A 22024-nucleotide genomic window follows, 5' to 3' on the forward strand; every position below is an offset into this window, starting at 1 on the left:
GGACTAACATGGTTCTGAGATCATATAATATGCTGTGGAACTGGTGTCCCAAGGAACCCACAGTGGGAAAACACTGTGCTCATGAAGATGCCATAGGTAAGATTAAAAAAGAAAGAGGTCAGGGTTAAGGGGGCCTTCAAGATAAAAAACTATGGACAACCTCCTGGAGAGCAGCATGGAGGAGGGATCTATGCTGGTGTCGGAATTATGAGTTTGGGCTGGATATGATTGAACAAGTAAAGGTTGCCCCAGGCATCTCACAGTGGGATGCAGAAAAGCATCCTGATGCTACCCAGTTGAGGAATCCAAGACATCTCCTCTCCTCCTATCAGGGAGGGCAGAAAGGGGCTTCACTCTACAGGGCGGGTGGAAGCCCAGGAGCCTTACATTGCAGCAAGCCACAGTCAAGGCCAGAATTCTGCAGAGGGTCCCAGGAAGAGAAGTCTAGGTAGAAATCAGCCAACAGAGCAGAAGCTAAAGAGCAGACAATGCAACTTCCAAGACAAAGACTTAGCAGAAAGGACTCTGAAGCTAGAAGCAGCTATAACAGAGGTGATGAGATGGTAATGGGGAAGAATAAAGAAGTAGAACATGAAGAGGGGCCTTCCACCATGCTGATAGTGATAACTATTTCTTTACTGAGGAGGAACCAGACGTGATGTGGTCATCTGCTTTATATACTTTAAATATAATGGTCCATAGCCAGGTACAGTAGGAGAACCACACACTTGTTCTTTTATCAAATCTAGAATGCAAAGCCTTCTCCACTAGGTACTGTTCATAGAATTATCTGAACAGAAAAGACCTTATTGATCACTTAAGGCAAGATTCTATTGCTCTACATGGGCAAATCAGTAAGCTACACTGCCCTTATTCCTTATAAAATCCTGCCTTCTGTCTGGGCATGATAACATGGTTAGACAGGGTCACATGTCACATATGTGCAGAGTTTTTCATTGCAGCAAAATATAGAAATCAACATAAATATGCACCAATAAAGTGCTAATAAAAAGATTATGTTCATCCAGGCAATGGAATTCTATGCAACTATTTAAAAAAGGGAGTGAAAAAGTGCTCTAGATAATGACATGAAAGATTTAAGTCATAGTAAGCAAAGAAACAATGCAAGATACAGAACAGTGTGTACATACAACAGGCTATCTTGTAAAATGGGAAGAGAAAAACAAGAATACACATTTTAGTTTACATAACATTAACACATTTGTTGGTCAATTCCACTCTTATAACTTGCTGTTCAAGTCTGTATTACTATATGAATGGGTTTCCCCATAGGCCCTTAGAATTAAAATATACAGCTCCTTGATTTTTAAACATAGAGAACACAAATACATTTTATTTATTTTTTAATTCATCAGCTGTTTTTTATTGAGACAGAGTCTCACTCTGTTGCCCAGGCTGGAGTGCAGTGGTGCCATCTCAGCTCACTGCAACTTCCACCTCCCGGGCTCAAGCGATTCTTGTGCCTCAGTTTCCTGAGTAGCTGGGATAGCAGGCACCCAACACCGCTCCCAGCTAATTTTTCTACTTTTGGTAGAGATAGGGTTTCACCATGTTGGCCAGACTGACCTCAAACTCCTGACCTCAGGTGATCTGCCCACCTTGGTCTCCCAAAGTGCTGGGATTACAGGCATGAGCCACTGTGCCCGATCCACATATGCATTTTTAAAAATCATATGTAAAAAAGTACTGGGTTGTGTGTTCTCTTCTCCATGTCTACACATAAAGCCTTGGAGAAGCTTGAAGTTGTTGCTGGAAATTACGTAGGGCAACACAACACTTTAGCCGACCCGATTCCCTGAAGTTTGGGGAAGATGCTGTCCTGCAGACACCACATCACCAGACCCCACTCCAGTCCACAGACCTTGTACAAAGTATCCACTGTTATCAACTGTGTTTCCATATGTATTTCTTATATACACATCAAGAAACTCTGGAAGAATACCCAATAAGTTATTGTTACTAATACTTATCTTCGAGGAAGAGAGAATGGAAAACTGGTTTCTGGGATACGGGGGTGGGAGACTCTACTGTATACCCTTGCTATATGTGTAAAATTTTTGAACCACGTCAATACAATCCTATTCAGAAACAAATTTTTAAGATTCTTAAGTTAATAACCACCACCAAGATTATCGCAGAATGGTCAGAAGCCCGAGAAAGAATCGCAGGAGTAAGTCCCTATCAAGGGCACATCAGGAAGCAGGGTGGCTACCAGCTAACAGAGAATCCCACAAGTCCTGGCAACCCACCAGTCCAGACCTGCCTCAAGCTGGTAACCCAAGAATCCTTTCTCCCAGGACTATAGAGAGTGAAGAGATGAGGAAAGGGGGCCAGGAGTCCCCAGCAGTGCTGGCTAGGCCAGCCTGTGAGCAGACCGTGGCTGAGTCATGTTGCAAATCTACAATCCATGTCTATACTCTGTTTATTCTGCTTGCATTGGTTTATAAGGAAAGAATGTTTCTGAAAAAACCTCTATCTTGTCTCAGCTGAATTGAGAGAAGGGGATTTTCCATACCTCTGTTCCAACACACCATCTCCAGTGGAACTTGGCAGACTCATCCCCACTTAAAAGCTACCTTCCCCCATCAAAAAAAAGAAGGAACTCAGAGTGGAGACCCCATTAATTAATTATTTGACTCTTAACCATTTACTGAAAACATAATGTTATGTGTTAGACATGGTGCTGGATGCCAGAAGAAAAGGATGAAACAGCTCAATGATTTCTCCTGTGCTCCACGAGAGAGTGATCTGGTCCACTCTTTTACAGGGCACAGGAGGGTCATCTTACCCAAAAGAAGAGAATAAAAAATATCAAGGCATTAGATACCTAGGCCAAAATCACAATGGGACAATTCACCCTATAGCCTTACTCACGTTTACCAATTTAATTTGTAAAGGACAAGAAAGAAGAGAAAAGCTGGAGAGAGACAGCCAAATTAAAGAGGCTGTGGTTTGTGGTTCCCTAGATGCAGGAAAGATGAAAATCTTGATTCCTAACACCCAGGCCGTAAGCTCCTTGGAGGCTCAGGCCTAGAATCTGGCAGCCTCCCTTCCACTTTTCCCGCTCTATCCTAGGGTTGCTGCCCTGTCAACAGAAAAGCAATTACTTGTTAGAACAAACATCATCATAAGGAACAATAAACAAATTGCTCTTAGGATGGAACCCGGCATTTTTCTCCAATTAAAGTTTATTGAGCACTTACTGGGTGCTGGAAACCACTGTCAACAATGTAGGCGTTCCCACATTTAAGCCTAAAACAGAACTGTAAGCAGCAATAATAGCCTCACTTTTAATACACAAGGAAACTGTCCCGAGCAAGCGCAGGCCAGAGATAACATGTGTCTTGTTGCGATCAGGGAGCCCAGAGCTGCCTGGCTCTGCATCCTGGCAGCCACTTAGTAGCTGTTGTTAGCAATGACCTGGGAAAATTCACTGATTCTTCATACTTCAGTTTCCTCACCTAGAATGTGGGGAGGATAAGGATACCTACTTCATAGGATTACTGCACAAGTAAAATGGGTTAATCCTCATCAAATTGCTAGAACGCTGCCTGGCCCACAGCAAGGCTTGGCAAGCATGAGCTGCTATGATTTCACCCCGGACTCTGAATCCCAGGGTCTTGAAAACTCCAGCCCACTCCTTCTCAGCATCTTCCTACAAGTACAGCCACGCTAGCATTTCCTATGCCTGGGACTGAGGACCCAGGAGAAATTCATAAAGTGGGTAATATGTTAGGTAGGGCCAGACCAGCTGATGAAAGGATAAGAAGGTAGGAAGGTGGAGGCAGACTTTTGGAGAAGAGAATTGCCGGGACATGTAACTGACATGAAGGCAACCCCTCAGCCTCAGCAGCCCCCATATGCCATCTGTTTCACATATGGGACTTCCATGCCTGGTTTCATTTGAAAACAGAATTCTACTGCTACCAACCCCCACCACAAGCCACTGAGCTAGAAAAAGGGAAGCCGGGAACTGAGGGTAATGTGAAGGGGACACTTACATGGGGCCTGACCAAAATGAGAAACTGGGTGTGAAGTTCAGCCAGAAGCCAAAAGGAGGCATAATAGGGGGAAAAAATGGGGAAGCACTGACTGGTCTACATGATCTCACCCTTTCTCCCTCCCAGGCTGACCAGCTGAGGCACCACCCCAGTTGACAGGATTTCCTGTTATTACACAGACCTGCGATCTCACGCCTCACCGTCTTGTCAACTCAACTTCCCACTCCTGTGGGCTTAAAGGTAAAGGAGGCATTACTAAAAGCTGGAGTCAAGCTGGTGGAGAGGCGCAGGGACAGCAGGATGGCAGCAGAGTAGGCAAGCGTGGAAGTGACAGAGGGAAATCACCTCGGACAGAGTCAGTCTGCCTTGCACACAGAGAAAGACCAAAGGCGGCGAAATCCCTCTCCTTGTCCCAACTCTCCTCCCACATGAGGTTAAAGACCCAACTCTCTTCCCACATGAGGTTAAAGAGGATGAGGCAGCTTGCAAGAAGTGCTGCAGGTTAGCCAAGATGAGTTGGAATAACCATATCACTAGTTAACATTTCTGTGCCATTTGGCAAGTAGGGGTTCCCTAGCCCTGCACCCTGGCCCTTTGGCGAGATCCGCCCAGACCACCTCAAGATCCAGGAACGGCAGAGGTCCTCCAGAGTCCTGTGCCCAATGCTGTAGCCGGTCAGTGCCCATCCAGCCTGATTGCTGAATGTCCTGATATCACCCACCTCACTTCTGCGATAGGATATGTTTCAAGGAGACAGCTTCTCTTAAGTCGGAACAGACAGAAAGACTCCCTCCCCTTCTCTGGTCCATTCCATGGGAACCCATGGGAGGTGGTATCCTTGACTCAGGACATGGAGTACTCCCACTTTTTGGGTGTCTGCATCCTAGTGGGTGGCAATGGGAACAGTGAGAAACATGGGAGGAAACTGACAAAGAGCATTAATTGAACTTCTAGTTATGTGGCACACTATGTTCAGCAGTCTGCACACAGAATCTCAAATTCTCCAACAGCCTCACAGGTAGGAGTGTATCCTCATTTTGCTGATGAGATTGATGCTCAGAGCTTTGCCAGGGGCATACACTGGTAGATCCCAACTCAAATGGAGGCCAACCTAACCAGGCAGTAGTAGCCCCCCCATGCCACAGGGGCAGGCAGGCAAGGAAGGGAGGCAAGTGAGTGTGTACTGTAAAGACCAAGAAAGTCCCTCTAAAGCCAGCAGCCAGGCCTCAGCTCCCCTGACAAGCTCCATGCCAGACCATGAGTCCAGTGCCCAGATCTGACCTTTCCAGAGAGGCTGGAAACCTGGAGTTTTAGGTGAGATGTCCAGATTTCTAAACAACTTTTAGGCCAAACACTACATGCGTCAACCCCATGGGTTTCCAATCTGCCATTTCTAACAACCCTTCTTAACCTGAAAACCAAGTCTGTTTCTCAGCCAGAGCAGGTACAAGGTAGTAACACATCATCAAGCAGAGTCACCCAGACCAAGAAGAGACCTCATCTTAATCCCTCCAAAACTAGGCTTCTCAGAAGGTCAATGCCCGCCTCATGATCTATTCATGAACCTATGCCCAGGTACATCAAGCCCAAATCTGGATAATGCCAGCTCTGTGTGGCTCTTGCAGCCCACTTACTAAGGGTTTAAGGACATGGGAGACTTCAGTTCAAATCCCAGCTCAGGCTCTTACTGGCTACATGACTCCGGGCGAGTTATTTCACCTCTCTGTATCTGTACTTCTTCCTTGTAAAACAGGGATACGGTACGGTATCTATCTCACAGGGTGTGGGGAGTTTTAAAAGAGTTGACATATATGAAGCACTTGGAGCCTGGCACATACTAAACGCTAAGCAAGTGTCTGCGGTTATCATTACCTCGTGGCATCAGGCCAGGGGGACTGGTCTATGATATCAGCCTGTGTGCTGGATCCAGGCTCACCTTCCTCCCGTCCCCTCCTAGCTCTCCCCACTACTGTGGGTCCCCCTCTCCTACAGTCAACAGACACTGTTAAAGAGATGGAAAAATCGGAGGTGGATTTCCCTTTGGGTTTCCGGCAACCAACTGACTCAGAAGGAAGATATTTCAACTCAGACCTGTCAGAGATCAAACACAATTCTTGGAACCTCCTCTTTCCTTGAAAATCTCTGGGGTTTTCTTCACACCACCTCCTCCCTCCCAACAAGAACAGAAGCAGGGTGGTTGGAGAGCGAAGGAAAATGTGCGTTTCCTGTCTCAGGCCGGCTGCAGATAACTCATCTCTGGTTTCCGGAAACCTCATCTCTGAGCATTTATTTCTGCAGAGAAAAAGTCCTCCCAGGGAGTTTGAGGAGGCGGGAGGGCATGGAGTGAGTGGCGGTGGCAAGAATGTTAGATGCTCAACTGCCCTTTCTGCCTGCTCCCGCTTCCGATTTCAACTTGGGTATCACTTTCTCCTAGGTCTAATTATGTGCCCATCCTCCACAGGCTCCCAGCACTCCAGATTCCACCTTCACCCCTCTAAAAGCATTGCCTGAGAACTACCTGCCCAGTTCCTCTCTCATTCTGCTGTAAGAGCTCCAAGACACAAACCACCTACTCAATGGCCACCCCAGAATACAGCCCAGTACTCCACATTTATTCAATAAAAGAATCAATGAATCAATGGCCCCTCCTTCGACACACACACCCCAATACTCAAAGACTGAATAAGAACTTATAAGAACATTGGCAAGCAGGTTCTTCAAAGAACCAGCAAGCATCAATCTTGCTTTTTTTTTTTCACACTTTTCTAATTCTTCTCGGTCGCATAAAATCAGTGGGAGAGTTGGCAGAAAAGACTGTTTAGCGAGAGTGCACTCCTCTCTAAAGTCAGCTTAGCTGCCCTCATTCTTGGAAGGGCTCATGAAACCCAAACCTCTAACCCAGACTTGTCCCTGCTGCCAAAACGCAGCCACATCAGGGGTGAGGCTGGAGAGGGGTGTTAAAAGCCGCACTAATACCCCACAGAGAATTCAAAACAAGAAGATTCCCAGAATCAGCCCGAACTCCAGCAGATGGAAATTTAGGGAAGCCAGAATTGTTGATTGTGATGCCTGGGGATTTAGCCAGAATACATCTATTCTGAAAGGTCATTGTCTTACCTTGAGAGCTATTACAACGTGCAAGCTATGCCTCCTAAGGCAGTTTCAATAGGAAATATTCTGATTTATGGTTTTCATATCAACAGACCATGTGCCCTGACTTTTACACAGGGCAACACTGGCCACTGTATTGAGGTGAAACATTTCTGTCGGATTTTTTTTTTTTTTTTTTTGAAACAAAGTCTCACTCTGTCCCCCACACTGGAGTGCAGTGTGGTATGATCTTGGCTCACTGCAACCTCTGTCTCCCAGGTTCAAGCAATTCTCCTGCCTCAGCCTCCCAAAAATAGCTGGCTGGGATTACAGGCGCACACCACCATACCTGGCTAATTTAGGAGAGACAGGGTTTTGCCATGTTGGCCAGGCTGGTCTCGAACTCCTGAGGTGATCCACCCGCCTCGGCCTCTCAAAGTTCTGGGACTACAGGGTGAACCGCCACACCTGGCCTGACAGATTTATCCTCTTGTTGTTGTTGTTGTTGTTGTTGTTATGGAGTCTTGCTCTGTCGCCCAGGCTGGAGTGCAGTGGCGCAATCTCTACCTCCTGGGTTCGTGTCATTCTCCTGCCTCAGCCTCCTGAGTAGCTGGGACTACAGGTGCCTACCACCACGCCCAGCTAGTTTTTTTATATATATTTTTAGTAGAGACAGGGTTTCACCGTGTTAGCCAGGATGGTCTCCATCTCCTGACCTCGTGATCTGCCCGCCTTGGCCTCCCATAGTGCTGGGATTACAGGCGTGAGCTACCACGCCTAGCTGGATTTATTCTTACAGTGTGGAGACACCTGTCTTTGGATCCAATACTGTGTTTTAGAACTTGACCTTCCTCAGTCCCAAGTTCTTCCTCATAGCTACTTCAAAGTCTATCTGCTAACATTTAAAATAGAGTCTATTTTCAAAGACATGTCTTAAATGGAAAGGCCACTTATAATAATGACTGCATTACAAGACCCAGCTACATAAAACATCTTCTTTCCTAGTCATCCTTTGCACTGGCTGCTATTTAAATAAATTTGTATTTCCCAGGTACATACTAACTCCACAGATAGAAAGTGGCCAGGGTGGCTGGGATGAGTGACCCAAAGAACGTGATTTAGGCTTTGACCCCAGACTTGGATACTCCATCAAAAGTTTATTACCATTTGGCTTGAGTAGAACGGAGAACTGAGAAAGTCATTTCCTCTTGTTCTTTTCTCTGTGGAAAGGAGAAACAGCTGGCTCTCCTTGTAAGAACTTAGCCTCACCCAAACTTCAACTCCAGGCACCACTCTGAGGATTCTGTCCCAGACTCTCTAGTTCAAAGTGAGCTCACCTCATCCAAACTGCTGGAGAAGTTTTTTCTGAGACAGGATCTTGCTCTGTTGCCCAGGTTGGAGTGCAATGTGCATCGTCATGCCCAGTTTTTAATTTTATTTGTATTTTTTTGTAGAAACTTGGGTTTCATTATGCTGCCCAAGCTGGTCTCAAACACTTGGACTCAAGCGATCCTCCTGTCTCAGCCTCCCAAAGTGGTGGGATTACAAGTGGGAGCATGACACCCAGCCAGGAGAGGGTTATACACAGCACTATTCATGGGGAAATTCATCACATCAGCCTGTGCTTTCATGCACTATACTCACCCATTATGTATCACTTTACTATTTCTTAAGTGTTCACAGTAATAAGAATCATATGGCTAACATTTATTGAACTTTATTAAATCACCAGACCCTGTACTAAGGATGCTTTTAGCATTAGCTCAATCCTCCCAGTGACCATGAGGTTAGGGCTATTATTATCCTCATTTCATAAAAGACAAAATAGACTTAGAAAAATGAAGTCACTTGCCCAAGGTCACGCAGCTAGCCCAATCTTGATCCCTGGTCTTTCTGAATCCAGAAACTGCTCTCTTCGGTTAAAAATTTCTATTAAATCTAGCACAAATCCTCTTACATGTAAGAGGACTGTCACAACTGAAAAATGGGCTGAAGAACTGAGGCCTCTCTGTTTGCACATCTCTTTCTGACATCCCTACCATTCTGTGCCCCACCCTCTCCACCAGTCCTGCCTCAGTCATGTTGAGTTGATAGATCTATTCTGCAAACAAGTCTTCCGAAAGGAAAATCAAAACCCAAGTGTCTACTTGAATGTAACCAGAGAGCAGCCTATTTCAGTGTTTAAGATGCTGGAATAAAGGCAGCTGTGTTTACCTCCACACAGGCACTTGCTGATGTGGGAGGGCTGGCTTTATTCAACTTGGGACATCCAGGTCACATTCAGTCCCTGGGAGATACTTCACATCCTCAGTTATAATCTGCGTCTCTGATGTGAAAGCCTATCTCCATCCTCAGGCCCTCTCTAATATAGTGTGGCTAGAATACCAGGTACAGAAAAATGGGGAAGAAAGCTCTGATTTTTTTTTTTAAGCTTTGGCTTACTCTGGGCTCAATTTATATCTGGGCAAATAGTTTCAAACCTCAACCATATGTAGTTCCCACTAGTCTGAAAAATCACTCAAGACACAGAGGACATCTAGTAACCCTAACTCCAACACTGGAAAGGAGGGCTGGGGGAGTGTCATGCTCCTCAGGATGGGTGTTAGTCACAGAATATGATAAGAGATGGGCTCACAGAGACCTCAGGAAAGGAACGATGGCAGAAAAAAAGATGAGGAACCACCAGCTTAATCCCTCTGCCAGCATAAGACCTCTCTTTCTGACACTACAATATTGCCCAAAGAACAAAGGTGTTGCTATGCATCCCCCCAAAATTTATATGTTAAAAAGCCTTAACCCCCAATTTGATGGGATTTGGAGATGGGCCTTTGAGAGATACTTGGGGTTACATGAGGTCATGAGAGTAGGGCTCACATGACTAGTGTCCTTATAAGGGACATCAGAGAGTGAGCTCTCTCCATCGAATGCAAAAGAGGTCATGTGTACACAAAGTACACATCTGCAAGCCAGGAAGAGGGCCATCACCAGGAATGGAAATGACCATCACCTTGATCTTGGACTTCCCAGCCTCCAGAACATCAAGAAATACACTTTTGTTATTTAAGTCATCCAGTCTATGTATTTGTTATGGCAGCCCCAGCAGACTACTAGAGGTATCTAAGTCAGAAAGGAGTTCAAATCGTTATGCCACTGCTCATTGCTGTGTGACTTTGGACAAGTTATTTTATTTCTCTAATACATGATTTTCTCATTTATCAACTACTCATAACAAAGGGCTGTGGGGAGAGTCGAATGTGTTGATGTAGGAGGAAGGTACCTAGCATTTTTTGGGGACTCAACACCCCGAAGCAGCAATACCTCCCCAATGCATGCAACGACTAGTATCATAAAAGGGCAGCTTCTTGGCCATATTCAGTCCACAGATGTGTTTTGTTTGGCCTGCACCAATGTTTGGGGAAATTTGGATTTACCAACATTTAAAAGTCAGAAAATTTCACATAAACATCTCAATTTCCAGTTCTTCTTGAAAAATAAGAGATGTATCACAGGGCCTGTGTTCTGCCAGGGTAATCCTCTTTCGACAGAGGACAAGATCTTACCGCCCGGCACCCACACCAGCTTCACCCATTCAGAAGACCTGCTTGGTACCTGAAGTCTTTTGAGTTAGCAGCCCCTGGGCTACCTGGGCTGGTGAAATCTGGCTTGGCCTGTACTTATCCCAGCTGTCCACAAACAGAGCTTTTAAGTACAATTTCAGGATCAGCCTCCCAAAGTGAAGAACAATTAGCACATTCCTGAGTCACTGTTTTATTTATTTATACTTGTATTGTGAACTAAAGAACCTCATGGAAAGGCCAGAATTTTAGTCCTTGGAGAAAAATGAAGCTTGGCAATGTGGGGGTTGGCTGACCCAGATTTGGCCCTGTCACTCAACTTCTTGGGGCCTCAGTTTCCTCCTTTGTAAAATGAGGCCTTGGGCTAGATATCTTTTGTCTTTTTGCATATTTATGTAAGTATTATGTGAAATTCAAGAACATGGATGGAAATTTAATACAATTCCAAAGACTTTAATGAAAGTAGAGCTCTTAAAACACCCCATTGACCTTAAGGCAGGCCTTAACTAACTGTAAACAGGACCAGAACAATGGACTTGTTTATTGTTCTGCCCACTCCAGGGTTGGGTCTTTAGCCTTGAAGTTCTGCACTTAACATATCCAGAAACAAATGAATGCCAGGGCCTGAAAAGACCTGATGGAGGCCAGGCGCCGTGGCTCATGCCTGTAATCCCAGCACTTTGGGAGGCCAAGGTGGGTGGATCACGAGGTCAGCAGTTCAAGACCAGCCTAGCTAAGATGGTGAAACCTCATCTCTACTAAAAATACTAAAATGAGCCGGGCATGGTTGCAGGCGCCTGTGATCCCAGCTCTGGAGGCTGAGGCAGAGAACTGCTTGATCCCAGGAGGCGGGGGCTGCAGTGAGCCAAGATGGCGCCACTGCACTCCAGCCTGGGCAACAGAGCAAGACCCCATTTCAAAAGAAAAAAAAAAAAAAAGACCTGATGGATCAATCTTCTATCCCTAGAAGATCCTGGTGCTCTGAGCCCTGCCTGACTTGCTGCTCTCATTTCACCAAAACACAGACCTAACTGCACAACTACCCAACTTTAGGTGCTCTATGCACGTGGATGGGCCGCCTTTTGGTTCCTTGCTCATTGCAACCACAGGAACTTTGGATGCGCAGTTTCTACCAACTGGAGGCCTCTTCACCTAGGTAATATCTGTGGATGTTTCAGATCACAGCAGCAGCATCACATCCACCCTTCCTGGCCTCCTTGACAAAAATCAATCATTCTAACATATGCTTTCATCACATCAGCTGTGTTGGAGTAGCTGTCTTAGTTGCGTTGTTACATTTCACATGTGTGGCTAGTTGACTCATGATTCCCTTCCCAATGAATATAAATTCCAGGAGGGCAGGGTCCATGTCTGTCTTTGGTCCTTGTTGTCTCTACAGTGCCTGGCCAACAGAGATGCACTCAAATGTTTGCTAGTAAGACACTTAGTAAAAGGAAGAACAGCGATAAAACCCCAAGCAGTCTGGTTCCAACAACCAAGCTGAATTGCCTATTATGGTGCCTAATGGTTAGGAGGGGCACAATAAACGCTTGCAGAATAAATGACACCTGCCATCTATCAACCCTCTACCCCCTCCCCCACAAAACACACTACATACTGAACAAATGATTCTCTCTGGATCAGAAGTCTAGACAGATATAGGTCTCAGAACGTAACAGCAATGAAAGCAGCATAGCTGACAGAAGCAGCAATAAGAACCAAGCAGGAAACAAACAAACAAACAAACAAAAAAACCCTTAAGGCTCCTAAGGGGGTAGCCCCTCTGCCCCGATCAGGCTTATACGGGAAAATGGCACCAAGTCTGGCCTGCCACATACCTGATGTTTTCGTTCAGGGCATAGAGCTCGTTGCTTTGCAAGCCGCCCCCTTTGAAAACGTTGATCACAGCAGTCTGAACGCTACAGGAGAAGAGAATAACACCTGGTTAGAGAATCTCTCTTCTTGGGCCATTTCAATAGCAGCTCAGGGCTGAAGGTGGGTGGAGTGACCAGGAAGCTCATAGCACAAACCTGGTCACACTCTCCATCCATCCTCCATTTCCTCCTCAGTGTCCTTGGAGAGAAAGGAAGACGGAAGCCGAAAGGACTCAAAAGCAGCCCCCGCTTTCTTGCAAGCCGGCAGGTCTTCCTCCCTCACCTCGCTGGCGGCCCTGCTAGTGCAGCCACAGTCAAGCGCAGGCAGTGGGATCTGACTGCAGGAAACTGCATGGGCCTGGGAGATTCCAAATGGCATTTCCTGCAAGCAGAAGCTGACCCATGCCTGGGTTCTTTCACAGCCACTGTCTTCACAGGGAAGCTTGGTGGCCTTGAACTAACATGAACCGGTAATTCCTTTCCTTTTTAACAGCACTTTCCTTGGAAGAATTTCCCGCAGGCCAGCCTTACAGGCCCCTCATATTTCCACTCCTGTAAGGTGTACCGGCAGCAGAGTCAGTCCCTTGAGAGGCCGTATCAGGGCTTACTCCACAGCCTCTAGGACGACAGCCCAGTGTTTCAGCAAAGGAGCTGCTTACAATCTTGTCTGTATTAAGGGCCCTGGCCTTTTCTTTAAAGAACAGGGATCCATTTAACACCAAAACATTTTGGAACCCCCTCTCTCCATCCCTATCATCAGAGTCGTGCTTTCTGTGTCCATTCATTGAAAATATCCATAATGGGTTGGGCACGGTGGCTTACGCCTGTAATCCCAGCACTTTGGGAGGCAGAGGCAGGCGGATCACTTGAGGTCAGGAGTTCGAGACCAGCCTAGCCAACATGGTGAAACCCCGTCTCTACTAAAAATACAAAATCAGTCAGGTGTGGTGGCGTGCACCTGTAAAGCCGGCTACTCAGGAGGCTGAGGCAGGAGAATCGCTTGAACCTGGGAGGCAGAGGTTGCAGTGAGCCAAGATCACACCACTGCACTCCAGCCTGGGTGACAGAGCAAGACTGTCTCAAGAAAAGAAAAAAAAAAAAGAAAAGAGAAAAGATCCATAATGAGCCAAACTATAAAGAATTCAGTCATGCTTCAAAATAATGATGCATTTAATTTCTCCAAACAGCATCTATAAAGATTTGAAAAACAGTAGCCCACAAGCATATAAGACATAGTGCTGATTCAGTCTGCTCAATTCTTGGTGCACAAAAGGTTGGCTAGACACCTAACAAAACTCTGTGCCTCCTCTTCTAAGCACCTGTGGCTCACAGGTCTTCATAATCTTTGGTTTATGCCACTCATTTAATTTTTCACAGACATGTTTTATCTTCCCAAGTGGGAAGTGGGAAGCAGGTTACTTAAGGTTACTTATAGAAGCCCACTCTCGGATATGCTGACAGTTTCAGGTGTGACTAATGAGCATGACTAGCTACTGTAATTCCAGTACAACTGTCCCAGTCTGGTAAACTGACTCTGACAGGCCAGAGGCTCTCAGCGGTCTATTTTCTGGCCACTGAAACAAAGAAAGCTAACAGACACACTGGATGTAAAAAAACCTTCCTCTGTTGGCCAGGTGTGGTAGCTCACACCTATAATCCCAGCACTTTGGAAGGCTGAGGTGGGAGTGATCCCTTAAGGCCAGGAGTTCAAGGCCAGCCTGGGCAGTATAGTGAGACCCCAGCCCTTTAAAAAAAAATTGTTTTTTTAATTAGCTAGGTGTGGTGGCATGTGCCTGTTGTCCCAGTTACTCGGGAAGCTGAGGCAGGAGGATCGCTCGAGCCCAGAAGTTTGAGGCTGCAGTGAACTATAATTGCACCACTGCACTCCAGCCTGGGTGACAGAGTGAGACCCTGTCTCTGAAAAAAGGAAAAAAAAAAGAAAATTTGCTCTCGTCATCATTTACCCCCATCATCACGACCTTCCCAGAATCAGCAGAAGCTCAGTCAGCCCCCGGATGCCTCCCTCCCTGCCATGGCCCTTGGCAGCCCTCCACCCCACATCCTGCGGCCTCCTTCACCTGTTCCAGGCTGAGCTGGAGCTCAGCTGCAGAGCCTGCCGAGTCGCTTGGAATCGGGGAAGGTCGCTGAGCACAGGGGAGCTCATGAAGCGCGGTCTAGGCCTGCGGAAGGAGCCCATCTTGTGGAACTCGCCGGGCAGAATGGGAGCGAAGCCACGGGTCATAAGTCCTGGTGACAGTTCAGCTTCACCTCTAGGAGCAGGAGGTTCTGAATGCCCTCGGAAAGGGCTTTTCCAAGGGCTGCCTTCAGGTGCTCAGGCTTTCTTAAAACCACAAACGTAGCCAACACCTGAAAAGAGAGGGCAGCTTTTATTGAGAACTCCTGGCCTGAGAACACCTTTTAGAGGAAGTTGGCTGGGACTTTCCAGCCTAACTACCCCCAAAACAACTGTGGTACCAAAAAATAGCATCTATTCCCTTACAGGTTCCCATTCACAAGTTTGTACAGATCTCTTTTTCGTTGTAACAGTGTGGTCACCCTCAAGTGGGAAGACAGTGACAATGGGGCCAGGCTAAGGCCAGTCCTGCAGAAAAATGATTTCTAAGCTGTGCTAGACTCTGGTTCTAATATGCACCCATCAGTTTGGGCACTGCCTGGGTTTCTGTGGCCCATGATGTTGTGTAGTAAGAGATAGATTTTTTAAAAATGTCTCGGCCGGGCGCGGTGGCTCAAGCCTGTAATCCCAGCACTTTGGGAGGCCGAGACGGGCGGATCACGAGGTCAGGAGATCGAGACCATCCTGGCTAACACGGTGAAACCCCATCTCTATTAAAAAAATACAAAAAACTAGCTGGGCGTGGTGGCGGCGCCTGTAGTCCCAGCTACTTGGGAGGCTGAGGCAGGAGACTGGCGTGAACCCGGGAGGCAGAGCTTGCAGTGAGCTGAGATCCGGCCACTGCACTCCAGCCCCCGTGTAAGAGGCAGACTTCATTTTAAAAAAAAAAAAAAAAATGTCTCAAGGAGGACACAAGAGCTCCTCATCCTGGCATTGATGACCTTCCATGATACACCCTTACCATGCCAGTCTGAATGTATTGCTCAGTTTTTCTCAAAGTATCAGTGTCTCTTCACTCAGGCGCATCTCACCTTCCCTTACCTGCTATTCCTTCACTCATTTCAACAGGACACACTCACTGAATGTTTGCTATTTATTAACCACTGTGAGTTGCAGAACATCCAAAGATTTCTAAGACCAAATCCCTGCCCTCAGGGTACTCAGTCTATGGAGAAGATAACTATCTTTTCAAGTATTCACTCATGCAATTAATATTTATTGAGCAGTTACTATGCACAGGCACTCGGGCACTGGGAGCTATAAGATGGCTCCAGAGGCCATGGTGCCCTGCCCCATGGAGCTCACAACCGGCAGGCACTCTTCTATGTCATGCCTGATCCTTCCACCACACTTTTGCTCATACCAACTGCTCCTCTTACCCAGAATTCTCTTCCTTTTTCCCTCTGCTTATTTAAACCCAACTCACCCTGCAGGGTTGGGTTCAACGACACTGTCCCCTTGTAGCAGTCGCTGGGAGACTTCGCGGCTTCACAGTTAAAGGCAGTGGCTTCAGGTTTGAGTCTTAACTTGGCCACTCCCAAGTTGTGTGACTTTGGACACACTGAGTCTAAAGTCCTCAGCTGTTACTAATGCCCACTTTCCAGGACTGGAGAGACGAAATGGGATCACGTGACATGGCCGGCAGACTGGCACAGCCATGGGCCTCAAGGACTGGCTATTTCCATTCAGATGAATTTCTTTCTTTCCTCGACACCTTTGGACCTGTAATTTCAGTCTCTTATTCTTTAGTGACTCTAAAGTCTAAATGAATGACTTAAAAGGTGAGTATTAGAGTTCAGCAGAGTGAAGGACAAAAGGAAACACCACGAATCTCATAGTCACTTTTTACTTAGGGGTTTAGTAGGTTTAGCCCAGAAGTATGTTCACTGACATCTCTCTCACCAGCTAACTCTGCTATGTCCCAAAAACTAACGATGCAAGAAAAAGATATTCTAGCCTTAAGTCAACCTTCAGGTTGCCAGGGGAGAAGGTTTTTGCAACCCCAGCTGGTTAGCATTTGAAGAAAGGGGAACCGAAGTCTCAACTCCAAATCAAACATGCTGTTGTGGTCAGAAGAGTGAGTTAGGCCACTCAGATGGGCACGGAGGCAAGCCATCAAGAGGGCACGGGAGGTGTTAGCAGCTGTCTGCAGGCAACAGGCATCGCAACAAGGAACTTGTGATACGAAGAGGCAGAAAAGAAATGACTTGTCCTGTCTCTTAACTTTTTTCTTTTAAGGAAAAAGCAGACTTACGTCCTGTTTTTCTGTACAGTCTTTGCCCCTTCACCCCCTGCCCAGAATGAGTTCAACAGTTTCGTTAAACTTTATTAACAAAAGAAGCATAACAGGCCTGTCAAGTTTCAGAAGGCCTCAGCAGCTTCATAAATGCCACTGCCACTTGGAAAGATCTATATAAACCAACAAATGAGATGATGAAGAAAGAAAGCCACAGAAGGTCCTTCCGTATCCTTAAACTGGCTAGCTTTGGGATTTAATTCGCCCAGTAAAGGTCACACTACAAAGACAGGATCCATTTCGCTGCCCTTCTTCAAATGGAACTGCTAACTGCAATTCACCTGTGTAATTACAAGATATTAACTCCCTTTATGAGGATCTTAAACGAGTTAATGGAGCTGCCTCTCATTCCATGGCACTGGTACAGGGAAGTAGAAAAGTGAGCAGAATGGATCGTTCCAGGTGTTTACCCACCACCTTCCTGCCGAAACACCCACTTCTCCAGGAAACTGTAAGACACTGAGGATCGCAGGCTGGCTCCTGTACCCATCCACTTCTCAGTTAGTGTCCCCAGGCCGCCTAGTCCAGCAAAGCGCCAGGGCAGCTCCATCCACACACTCAGCCCCTCTTAAATAAGGGTCACTTTCAGCCTACGACTGTGGCTCCCGCGGACTCATAAACTGCAGAGTCACACACAACGAGTTGCCACTGACTCATTTTTCTCCTCGCAAATCCACCACTCTCAGTGCTGACAGTTGAAGAGAATGTGAAGCTGTCTTTGTCTCCACCATTCCTACTTCCGGGCAGAGCCAAGAGACCTCCCCAGAGCAGCACAGGGAGGAAGGAGGAGGCCGTTGGGAGCATTGACAAGAGTGCCCTAGAGGGAAACGCTGATACACCCTGGGTTCACCTGCTACAGCGCTGGCCCCACAGGCGCAGGCCTGTCCTGACCTAAATCTGACAAGTCAGAAAATGACAGAACAGACGGGCCCTCGGAGTAGGGCCAGTCCAGGTCCCATTCACAGATGACAAAGGTATAGCAAAGAAACAAAGAAACTCGTCCAAGGTACTCGAGGCAGGAGGAGAGCTAGGACTGTGAGAGCTGTTCCCCGACACCTGTTTGAGCATGTTCCCCAGCTCCCACCTAGGCCAATCTGCAAACTCCTTGAAGACAGGCATAGGGCTTTATTCACCTCTGCATCCTCAAGACTAAGCTCACTGCTTAGCCTGTAATCCCAGCACTTTGGGAGGCTGAGGTGGGTGGATCACCTGAGGTCGGGAGTTCGAGACCAGCCTGACCAACATGGAGAAACCCTATCTCTACTAAAAATACAAAATGAGCGGGACATGGGGGAGCATGCCTATAATCCCAGCGACTCAAGGAGCTGAGGCAGGAGAATCGCTTGAACCTGGGAGGCAGAGATTGCAGTGATCCGAGATCGTGCCATTGCACTCCAGCCTGGACAACAAGAGCAAAACTCATCAAAAAAGAAAAGAAAGGGGAGGAGAGGGGAGGGGAAGGGAAGGGATGGGAGAGGAGAGGAGAGGAGAGAAGAGGAGAGGAGAGGAAGGGACGGGAGAGGAGAGGAGAGGAAGGGAGAGGAGAGGGGAGGGAAGGGGAAGGGAGGGGAGAGAAGAAAAGAGATGAAGGAAGATATAAGAATTAAGAAGACATTGGCTAGGCCGGGCACAGTAGCTGTCATCTGTAATCCCAGCACTTTGAGAGACCAAGGCAGGCGGATCACCTGAGGTCAGGAGTTCGAGACCAGCCTGGCCAATATGGCAAAACCCTGTCTCTACTAAAGGTACAAAAATTAGCTGGGCATGGTGGTGTGTGCCTGTAGTCCCAGCTGCTCAGGAGGCTGAGGCAGGAGAATAGCTTGAACCTGAGAGGCGGATGTTGCAGTCAGCCAAGATCGCACCACTGCACTCCAACCGGGGCAACAGAGCGAGGCTTCAATCTCTCTCGGAAAAGAAAAAAAAAACAAAAAAGGCATCGGCTGCCTGGCTGCCATGAAGCCAAGCATTGTCTCAATACATAAACTTCCTCAGCCCTCACAAAATACCACTTGAGCTGGGCACAGTGGCTCATGCCTGTAATCCCAGCACTTTGGGAGGCCAAAGTGGGCAGATCACAAGGTCAGGAGTTTGGAAATCAGCCTGACCAACATGATGAAACCCCGTCTCGATTAAAAATACAAACATTAGCCGGTGTGGTGGTGCACCTATAATCCTAGCTACTCAGGAGGCTGAGGCAGGAGAATAGCTTGAACCCAGGAGGCAGAGGTTGCAGTGAGCCGAGATCGTGCCACTGCACTCCAGCCTGGGCGACAGAGCAAGACTCCATCTCAAAAAAGAACAAAACAAAACAAAACAAAACACTTGAACATCAGAGAAGTAAAGTAACCTACCCAAAGTCACACAGCTAGTGAGTGACAGATCACTGACTGGTGCCTCATTCCCTAGCCCACTCCTACTTTTCCATGCTACCAAACTCAGTCAGAAAACCAGAATTGAAGCCACTAAGTTAGGAACCAAATTTCATATCAAAAGTTCAATCTCATGCCCCTGAGATAAATAAACTGGCATAAGGAACTCTATGACCATACTTGATGGGGCAAGAGGAGTGGTGAGAAAGGATGAAAGGAGGAAGCACAGCTGCCTTAGACACCCACTCCCTACTAGCTGTGTAACCTTGATCAAGTTACTCGACCTCTCTGAGTCTCAAATTCCTCCCACATGAAATGACCCTGAGTGACTGCCTGAGGGTTGAAGGAAGATTAAGTGAGTAAATATTTGTCAAGCGCTTAGAACTGTACCTGGCAAATAAGTGCTACCTAAGAGCTCGTTCAATAACTAAAATCACGTTGTTGCAGTTATTCCTAAATTGCCAAGCCGGGATAGCAGTGGGGATACAAGAGCAGCTCCCTCTGCTTCTGGTAACCCAGTGGCATCTGGAAATACTCCACTGAGGAGCAGACAAGTCCTCTGAGCCCCCATCCCCATCACGGTGCACCCAGGCTTGCCTCCTTAGCCCTTTGATAACTCATGACGTTATTTACTGATCCTACACCTCTCTGTAGCAAGTTCCTCAGTTTGAAAGTGTTTTTCCACCCACAGTTGTGCTTCTAAGTCTTACCTCAATCCTGTAAGGCAGATGGAGCAGACAGTCTATCACAAATTAGAAAACTGAGGCCTGAGCAGGTGCCTGACTCGGCCAAGGCTGGACAGCTGTCAGGTCAGGGACTCAGCCCTGGCCGGGAGTCTCCCAGCCTCACATCTGGCTCACTGTTGAGCCTGCCAGGAGATTCCTTTTATCTTTTTTCCTATATATTTCAAAATATTTTCATTATGAAACATGCTTTAAGAGTTTATACACACACAAACATATATTTTAAATAATAATAGTAGACCAGGCATAGTGGCCCACACCTATAATCCCAGCACTTTGGGAGGCTGAGGCAGGAGGATTGCTTGAGCCCAGGAGGGTGAGACCAGCCTGGGCAATGTAGTGAGACCCTGTCTGTACAAAAAATAAAAATAAAAATGAATTGTTCAGCGATGGTAGTGTTTGCCCGTATTCTTAGCTACTCAGCAGGCTAAGGCAGGAGGATCGCTTGAGCCCAGGAGTTCGAGGTTACAGTGAGCTGTGATCTTGTCACTGCACTCCACCCTAGGCAACAGAGCAAAACCCTGTTTCTATTAAAAAAAAATGAATAAATAAATAATGTTAATAAGCTAGTACCTACTTAAGAAATAGAATGTTACCTTGGAAACTCTATGTGCCCCTATTTTTCTGATAATAGCATACTTGGTCATATATTACAAAAAACATAAGAATTCACATAACTCTATAACATACATAGTGAAAGCCTCTTTCTAGCCACTTAGTATAGAGCAGCTCTATCCTGTAGAACTTCGAGATGACACAAATGTTCTGTATTTGTGCTGCCCAATATGGTAGCCACTAGCCATATATGGTCATTGAGAACTTGAAATGTGGCTAGTGCAAGTGAGGAACTGAATTTTAATTGTATTGAATTTTTAATAGCTGTACACATGTGTACACACACCTTTTGTTAATATGCTAATAAGAATGAGTAATGTTCTTCTTTCCTTTTAATAACACGTCATGGCCATCTTCCCATATCACTACATATTGATCTACTTTATTATGTTTAATGGCAGCTTGACTATTCCATTTAGGAGGTATTACGTTTTATTTAACTAGTCCCCTACGGGTAGATATTTAGGGAGTTTCCCTTTTTGTTACTGTAAAGAATGAGCGTATCATGACCACGTTTGTAAGGTGCCTTCTCAGCAGTGGAACTTCTGAATCAAAGGGCCCAGAAAGTCTTAGCTGTGACTCTAATACCCACCCCTACCAGAGCCTAGAAATAGCATTGCAGAAAAGATGTTGAGAAGTATAATGCTTATAGCTCTGAAGGATGTACAGCCACAAGTGTGTATCACTCAGAGCTTTGGGGGCAGATAAACCCTAAAATCAGTGGTCACTTTGCCATTCACTCACTGTGGTAGGTGGAAAAACATCTCCTGACCCCCTACAAAGATACAGTCACTTGTCACCAAAACCTGTGGATATTATCTTATATGGCAAAAGATGCGATTCAGATAAGAATTTTGAGAAGAGAAGCTGGTCCTGGATTATCCAGGTGGACCATAAACACAACCACATGTGTCCTTATAAAGGGGATGCAGAAGATACTGGAGAGAGAAGAGGAGAAGACACAGACACACATAGAGAAGAAGGTGATGTGGAGGCAGGGGCAGAGACTGGAGTAATGCAGTCACCAGGAGCTGAAAGAGAAAAGAAGCAGATTCCCCGCTACAGGGAGTACAGCCCTGCCCCACTTTAATTCTGCACTTATGGCCTCAAGAACCATGAAAGAATATATTCTGTTATTTGAAGCCATGAAAGCTGTGGTCATTTATTATAGCAGCCACAAAAAACCAATACACTCACAGTATGACCTTGGACACCTCTGAGCTGCAGTTTCTGCATCTGAAAAGTGGGAAAAGGAAGAGTTACCTTGGAGAGTTGTGGTGACCAGAAAGATTGTCTATGAAATACT

At 46.4% G+C, this 22024-nt stretch overlaps 1 protein-coding gene across 2 annotated transcripts in view; it reads right to left on the bottom strand.

Moving 5' to 3' along the window:
* The window catches only part of PRR5L (proline rich 5 like), a 182260-nt gene that overhangs the window by 53785 nt on the left and 106451 nt on the right, over nt 1–22024 (bottom strand). For both annotated transcript variants that reach the window (XM_011973468.1, XM_011973469.1), the window contains 2 exons: nt 14640–14928; nt 12526–12606 (listed from right to left, as the gene is read on the bottom strand). In XM_011973468.1, the coding sequence (XP_011828858.1) occupies nt 12526–12606; nt 14640–14803 (245 nt within the window). In that variant the 5' untranslated portion in view covers nt 14804–14928. The remainder of the gene's footprint in view (nt 1–12525; nt 12607–14639; nt 14929–22024) is intronic.

Source organism: Mandrillus leucophaeus, unplaced genomic scaffold (genome assembly GCF_000951045.1).
Source record: "Mandrillus leucophaeus isolate KB7577 unplaced genomic scaffold, Mleu.le_1.0 Scaffold138, whole genome shotgun sequence".
NCBI lineage: Eukaryota > Metazoa > Chordata > Mammalia > Primates > Cercopithecidae > Mandrillus > Mandrillus leucophaeus.